This window comes from Thalassophryne amazonica, chromosome 10, assembly GCF_902500255.1.
Source record: "Thalassophryne amazonica chromosome 10, fThaAma1.1, whole genome shotgun sequence".
Classification (NCBI taxonomy): domain Eukaryota; kingdom Metazoa; phylum Chordata; class Actinopteri; order Batrachoidiformes; family Batrachoididae; genus Thalassophryne; species Thalassophryne amazonica.
In genome coordinates, this window is record NC_047112.1 from 36,678,357 (window position 1) to 36,686,809 (window position 8,453).

The following is an 8,453-nucleotide window of genomic DNA, read 5'->3' on the forward strand; positions in this document are numbered from 1 at the left end:
ACCCTAGTACCAAAAACATCCAATCATTGCCTTAGGTCACTGGTTAGCAAGTTGCACAACCATACGGTAAGACAGATTATTATCTATTAGAGCAATGGAAATGAGGTCCAGCTGTGACATGGCGTAAACTGATTGTTCCCAGTTACTTAATTATTTACTGTTGGCAAGCTGGATTTTGGGACCCAAACCAGAACCTGGAAGAGGCAAATTTACATCTCATTTCTTCATTGCAAAATTAATCAACTTTGGTGTGTCTCACATCATAAGCTCCACCAAAGAAGATGGGTGGAGGTTGGGTGTTTGTTTGTGACCAGCCCTGAACTCGCAATTTTTCATATATCATTATGAATTTTTTACAGAGTATTCATATCCTGATAGGCAAGAACTGATTCCATTTTTAAGGTCAAAGTCAAGAAAAATAATTGGAAAAACCCCTATCCTTTAATGCTGAAGGAATTTTCAAAAATTCATAACTGTCAAAAAAAAAGATCCAATTTCTTTCATATTTGACAGTGTTATGCAGGATGGTATTCTTTATCGACTGACAAAGTTTGATCCAGATCTGATCCAGATTACAGATTTTGTGGCCGTTTAAATTTAACATTGAAAACCCCATTTAATGTATTTTTTACATTATATCTTAATCAAATGTGCCACAATCACTTTCACATTTGAAAGTGAGGTGCAGACTGGCACTCACTATCACCTCACAAAGTTTGATCCGGATCTGATCTGGATTGTGGATTTTGTGGACTTTTTAATTTAATATTGAAAAGCCCATTTTGTGTACATTTTGCATTATATCTAAATCAAAAGTGCCTCAACCACTCTAATTGTTCTGTTATGGATTTAACTACACCACCAAAATTGGATGGAGGTTCCAATTTTATGCCTGTCTATTTTCCAGTTATCAGTCAGAAACCAAGTGCCAAAAAAGCAATGACAAATTGTACATAGCAGTGATGACCGATTTTCTGTGAAAATGATCTGAAAAAGAATTCAGAAACCGAAAAATCTGAAAAAAAACCTGAGAACACCACACAATACTTTGATTCAAGTACATGAACTAAACACATTCTCCTCAGATTTGCTCACATATAATTTATCTTATGAAAAGCCACTTCTAACAGGACTTTAACCTTGAACATATTTTCCAATGCAAAAATTTGTGGAATTGGAAACTAGCGTTGGTGGAGGTTTGCGTTCTATGAGCGTGATGCTCTAGTTTTACTCTGTAATGTGTCCGTGAACCTTCACACAACTTTCTAACGTTTTTCAAAGTGGGATTTACTTGTGTGAAGCGCCTTGAGGCAACTTTGTTGTGATTTGGAGCTATATACATGAAATAAATCAAATTGAATTGATTTATAAAGGTTCTTGCCATACTGTACTGTCTGTGAGCACGTGCTGATCTTGAAGGGATTGGGCTCTTTCAGCTCTGTTTTGAAGGCAGGTTGACCACACTGCGTCACTCCTCAACAACTTCACACACAAAATCAGAAGCATGCAAAGGCACAAGCCCAGTTGCATGCCTGAGTTTGGATCAGGTGGTTGGCATTACAGCCAGGGGCGACTGCGGTTCCTGAGAGAGAAAGTCATAAGAAAATCCCCTGGAAAAGAAGGATTTGGAGAAAGGAAGATAATACGCGGAAATTGACTCTCTGTGTTTGATCTACAGCAAATTTAACCAGCTTTTCAATGAGCCTGGATCAGGGGGTAGAAATCGTGCTTATTTCAGTCACATGGCTTGATGTACTCAAGTTCACATTATGGTTGACCCATTTTTTTTCCTCAGCAAAATATTTTCTGTCTTTTTATTACTACACAGTTATAAGTACAGTTATAAGTACACAGTTGCGTTTGTAACTTTAAGCACTTTGGTTTGGTTTTGAGTTATTTATCAGCCAACTGACAAAAAATTTGTAATTTTTAATTTATCACATTTTGTCACCACAGTAGATACTGCATGTTAATTTTAAGCAGGATGCCCTTCTGAGGCAGTGCCAGATGTACAAGGGGAAGAAGGCACAGGCGGTCTAAAACCAGAACCCTCAGAACAGAAATTTGACTAATCTCCCCAGTGACCTGCAATACCTTCTTACCACCCTTAAAAAAAAGATTTCCAAAGCTTTAGTGTTGGGATCATATCACACAGATTTTCAACAAGTGATTACATCATATTTTTGTTAAAAGAAGAAGAAAAAATGCTTGGGTGCATAAAACCCTATACAGACCAAAAAAAAAAAAAAAAGGCTAGCATCCAGATGTCAAGATGGTCTGTAGGTTTAAAATATAACGCAATGCTAAAATACTCTCTGCCATATGAGCATTGTGTGCTTTATAATTTTCAGTTGTTTAAACAATTATTAAGATCCTACTGTCTTATGTACAATTTCTACATGTTCAATAAAGCCTCTCTATCAATCAAAAACAGTATTTTTTAACGTTAATGTTTTAACGGCGTCTGCAGGAGGCCTTGCTTGTGTGTTTACATGAGCTTTTGAGAAGAGCGGAAGCTGTGCAAATTAAGGAATATTTATAGATCACCTTCTCTGCATTTGCTGGTATTAATGACACAAATTTAATTCCATAGGAAGTTAGCTTTGAGGTAGCAGACGTTAACATTCGTTAAATGTCTTATAAATCACTCCAGAGGTGTTAGTAGGTTCCAAAAACAGTGTTTTCAGATTGAGAAGTGTTTATTTCTTGCTAGCTTTTACATAATATATGACAGAGGTTATATTTACACACAAACAAAATGAAGTTTGCAGCTAGCTACGAGCCTGTGACATCACCAGGCTAATGTCTGCTAAATGTTTTGTAAATCCTTCCAGAGGCATTATCAGTTTACAAAAACAGCGTTTTCAGTTTTAAAAATGTTTATTGCTTGAAAGATTTTACATAATATATATAATATAAAGAAAGGTGTTATTTCTAGCCAAAAACAAAGCAAAGTTAGCAGCTAGCGTCACCAGGAAGACCACGCTAACATCCACAAGATCATCACGCTAACATCTGTGAGATCATACCATAAAAATAGGAGCAGGATGCGACTTTTTAACCTCTTAAAATACCTCTCAGAATAGGCCCAGGTTAGCGATCTTTGAACTTGTCCATGGTCTGTGTCCCAAGAATGTTCCCTGTGAATTTGAAGACCCTGGCAGTAGTACACTCAAAAAACTGACTCAATTGATTGGATTTCAATCTAATAAATACGAGGTCTGTCAATAAAGTAACGGTCCTTTTTATTTTTTCAAAAACTATATGGATTTCAGTCATATGTTTTTATGTCAGACATGTTTGAACCCTTGTGCGCATGCGTGAGTTTTTCCACGCCTGTCGGTTACATCATTCGTCTGTGAGCACGCCTTGGGAAGGAGTGGTCCCGCTCAGCCATTTTCTGGCAGATTTCACTTTTAACATGGAACATGGAAAGCCATGCGGTGGCTTCGCGCATAAAGACCGATTCGCTTTGGAAGCGAGACAAAGGAACACCTTTGTTTCGGCGTGTCAGAGGACAAGTTTGGACATGTCTATCTCGGCTTTCAATGCTTACCAGTCCAGTAAGTATCAGTGAAATTGTGGAGAGCTGGACATGTCCAAACTTGTCCTCTGACACGCCAAAATGGAGGTGTTCCTTTGTCTCGCTTCCAAAGCGAATCGGTCTTTATGCGCGAAGCCTCCGCGTGGCTTTCCATGACTAAATCTCTTGTTAAAAGTGAAATCTGCCAGAAAATGGCTGATGTCCAGCTCTTGTGATAACCAGAGAAAGAGCACACGACGGTCTCGTATCCACAGAGCCATCCGTTTAGAAATGGTCCGGTGGCTTGTGCCGCGTCGTCGCAGCTCGGAGCGCGGCGCGCCAAGCGTCCTTAAAGGGGTCCTTAATGCTGTAGTAACAGACCTTATTCTCTGTGAAGCCCGTAAAATTTTCACCGAAAGCCAGATAAATTTTTCGAATGGTTTCCAGGTGCCAGTCTCTAACAGCTTCTGAAAAAATTCTGATGGAAAAAAAGTCCTTTTCATTCCGCCATTTCCAGACAATGAAAATCCGACGAGGGGGCGGGACCACTCCTTCCAAAGGCGTGCTCACAGGAGAATGACGTCACCGACAGGCGTGGAAAAACTCACGCATGCGCACGAGGGTTCAAGCATGTCTGACGTAAAAACATATGAATGAAATCCATATAGTTATTGGAAAAAAAATAAAAAGGACCGTTACTTTATTGACAGACCTCGTATAGGTAGTCCCAACTAAATTAAATTAAATGATCTTGCATCAATCTGCTTTATTTGAGTTGGGGCTACATATATTTATTAGATGGAAATGCTCATAACTGAACTGAGTTCATGCAATGAGTCATTTTTTTTGAGTGTCGGACTGGACTTATGTTGAGCACAGACAGATGGACAGATGGACGACACAAAGCCTTGGCAAAATCCGATGGACATATCTGATGGCCTCGGGTAATGAAAGGGAAAAGATCTGGCCACGCCTCCTCTCCCATTTAAACAAGGGGGTATTGCAGTCCTAGTCTCCATCATCCCACACCTTTTTATAACTTCACCCTCTAAAAAGAGGGTCTGGATCCAAGTATGTTGACCCATTGTGAGGAGTCGGTTTGGGGGCCATTGATTTCTGAACGTAAACATTGGTTGCTGATTGGCTGTGACCTCAATGGTGCACAGACATGGTGATGTCGAAAGATAAACTTGGTTTGACGCTTGAGAGAGCAACAATGCATCACCACAACAGCTGCAACAAGTAACAAATTATTAATCAATAATTCAAATCAATGGCCAACCAACTAATTAATCAAATGACCCTTTTTTAAATGTCCAAATTCTCTTATTTCAGCTTCTTCATTCTTCATTCATTTTCATTTATTGATATAGCACCATATCACAACAAGCTGCCTCAAGGCGCTTCACACAAGTAAGGTCTAACCTTATCAACCAAGCACACAGGTGACAGTGGTAAGGAAGAACTCCCTCTGATGATATTGAGGAAGAAATCTTAAGCAGACCAGACTCGGGGGGGGGGAGTATTCTTAAATGGGAGTATTTTTTTTGCTGTTGTTTGTTTATTTTACTAGTTTCTCTACTCTTCTCTGACAGTAAACTGAATATCTTTGCTTTGTGAGGATGTCCTCTTGGGCTTTAACAAACATTAATCTGTATTTTTCACCCTTTTCTAACTTTTTCTTTTTTTAATGGAACAAACAACAAATGAGTTCATCCAGAAAATAATCAACACATTAACTGATCATGAAAACAATTGTTAGTTGCAGCACATTGAAAGTAAAAAAAAACAAAACAAAACAAAAAAAAAACACAAATGCTTGTGGGTTTTCTTAATGCTTCTGTGGCACAGCTGCATCATCATTTCCACAGCGCCCCCTGATGGTCACAAATGCACAGCATGTGGGTCACCAGTCTGTGGTTGCATCCAATTGCTAAGAAGGGGTGTCTCACAGACTGGGGACAAGACTATCTCTGTCTCAGACAGCGATGGAGGTTGCACAAACAGGCTCAAGTGGACGCCTGCGACATATGTCACGGAAGTCGAAAATGATCTGATTTTGGCCTAAATTTTACATACAGTGGAACACTTTCTTAATGCACAATCTTGAATCTTTAGTTAACTTGAAATCCAAACCATACTGATCTGTAAAAGAAGAGATGTAGTAGCTCCTAAACGGGACCAAAGGCTGATTGGTGCCCGTTCTTATCTCCGGATTCTGGAGCACATGAGCGTCTACGAACCTCCTCACTGGATAGAATGACAGCCCATTACAGGTTACTTCCCCAGCCAAGGATAGTACTCATATACAGCTGGGTGACAGGGGAGGTGATGGTCTAGTCTAGTAGTTAAGGTGTTGGGCTTGAGTCTAGAAGATCATGGGTTCAAATCCCTGCCTGACTGGAAAATCACTAAGGGCCCTTGGGCAAGGCTTTTAATCCCCTATTGCTCCCAGTGTGCAGTGAGTGCCTGACATCGGGGAGATGTAGTAGCTCCTAAACGGGACCAAAGGCTGATTGGTGCCCGTTCTTATCTCCGGATTCTGGAGCACATGAGCGTCTACGAACCTCCTCACTGGATAGAATGACAGCCCATTACAGGTTACTTCCCCAGCCAAGGATAGTACTCATATACAGCTGGGTGACAGGGGAGGTGATGGTCTAGTCTAGTGGTTAAGGTGTTGGGCTTGAGTCTAGAAGATCATGGGTTCAAATCCCTGCCTGACTGGAAAATCACTAAGGGCCCTTGGGCAAGGCTTTTAATCCCCTATTGATCCCAGTGTGCAGTGAGTGCCTGACATCGGGGAGATGTAGTAGCTCCTAAACGGGACCAAAGGCTGATTGGTGCCCGTTCTTATCTCCGGATTCTGGAGCACATGAGCGTCTACGAACCTCCTCACTGGATAGAATGACAGCCCATTACAGGTTACTTCCCCAGCCAAGGATAGTACTCATATACAGCTGGGTGACAGGGGAGGTGATGGTCTAGTCTAGTGGTTAAGGTGTTGGGCTTGAGTCTAGAAGATCATGGGTTCAAATCCCTGCCTGACTGGAAAATCACTAAGGGCCCTTGGGCAAGGCTTTTAATCCCCTATTGCTCCCAGTGTGCAGTGAGTGCCTGACATCGGGGTGAATGTGAGGCATAATTGTAAAGTGCTTTGAGCATCTGATGCAGATGGAAAAGCGCTATATAAATGCAGTCCATTTACAGAATGCAGACAAAGGACTCAAACCCAGGTGTACATACTTCTTACCCCACTGAGCTAGCATGTAAAAGCCTTTGCACGTGATGAACCATTTAATGCAACATTCATGGTTTGAATCCACAATAAGCTGATTGATGACATCAGAACCAAAAAGTTCACTGGAGAGGAAAAGTGAATGAATAGTTTATCTCACATGGACTGTAATTAGGCAGCACATTTCCATCTGATGCACACACACACACACACACACACACACACACACACACACACACACACACACACACACACACACACACACACACACACACACACACACACACACACACACTCTCACTGCTCAGCTCCAATCAATCTGACATAAGATGTACATCACAGTGCAGTCACTCAATGCTATCAAACCAAACCAAGCATGTTGCTGATCTTCCGAGCTGAGGCTCCACAGATCACATTTTCTCCAGCAGACTGATCTCAAACTGCGCTTATATTCTTCTACAGAACACATGCAACTTACTGTCTTTCCTGTGCGCGACTTCCACTCACGCTGCAGAACACCAAAGTCCACGCAAAAGTCAGAGCTGTCAGAGAGCAGCGCAGCATCGTGCTCGGTGGTTGTGGTTGTGTGTGAAGGCGTTTGGATTTCCTCACGTTAAATCTGCGTCCGTGTCCGCGCGTGCATTGAGGCTGCTGCAGCTTTCTTCTTTGTTCTTCTTCTTCTTCTTCTTTTTAAATCATTCCACTTTGGCAATCCAATTCCAAGTATATGGTGATATATCTAATTTTTTTCTTTTTCGTTTTGGAGCCCACAGCACACGGACAGTCCTCTCCCATGTGGCTTCACCCGCCCCGGTCCGGTCTCTCATATTTCAGCATTACAAACCGTTAAACGTCCTCCCACTTTAGTGCGCAACAATGTCACTGTCGGCATGTAAAAATGCGTGGAAATCCGCTTTCCCCGCGTGTTCCCGGTTATCTCATTTAAGCCTCCTGGAGGTTTTTTGCTCTCAGCGATCAGCGTCACTTCTTCATTCTGCTCCTTCTTCAACTCTCCGCTGCAAAACATGACTCAGATCGACTACTGCACGCTTCGAAAACTGCTTTTGTCCCCATTTCGAAGTCAATATCAGCTATAACTAGTTCACGTCTCTTTGGAAAACATGTGGAAAGCAGCTTGAAAAGCAGCACAACGTTCACAACTTTGGGGACGATCGTCTGCAGCGGACTTATTTCTCTACTCGAAGCACGCAAGTGCCCAAAGAGGAGATTTGCTGCCCCCAAGTGGTCGGTCGTCTTATACACAGTGCGGTCTCCAGTGAGCTCAAAAGTCTAAACAAGTCAGGTGCATGTGCTGGAGCTTTGGGTTCTGGATGGCAACCACCCAAGCAGACAACCAGTCCATCTCCACCTCTCCAAACACCATCAAACTATCAATTTGCCACAGTCAGGTGACACACAGGGTGTCCCCTTGATCTTCTCCAGCCACTGGGGTCCTCAACACTCAGGCACCCGCCTGCTGGATCACGCAGAGAGACGCACCACATGATCAGAATATTTTAGCTGACGCTCCTCTCACAGGGCAAATGATACCCCTCATCTGAGCCTCCCTAAGCAACCACTCGGAAAACAGAACTCCTTTGACCATCAAGCCATCAGACTGTACAGCTTCTCCATCAGGAGGAGGTGGAGTAACGGGAAGGCAGAGGATGGGAAGGAGAGGAACAGTAGTAG

General features: G+C 42.2%; 1 protein-coding gene across 1 annotated transcript in view; it reads right to left on the minus strand.

The window, feature by feature from the left end:
* Positions 1–7,946, minus strand: part of cpamd8 (C3 and PZP like alpha-2-macroglobulin domain containing 8) — a 216,122-nt gene extending 208,176 nt beyond the window's left edge. Inside the window, exon 1 of the mRNA XM_034179799.1 lies at positions 7,240–7,946. Coding sequence (XP_034035690.1) covers positions 7,240–7,325 — 86 coding nt within the window. The 5' untranslated portion in view covers positions 7,326–7,946. The remainder of the gene's footprint in view (positions 1–7,239) is intronic.
* Positions 7,947–8,453: the final 507 nt, after the last annotated feature.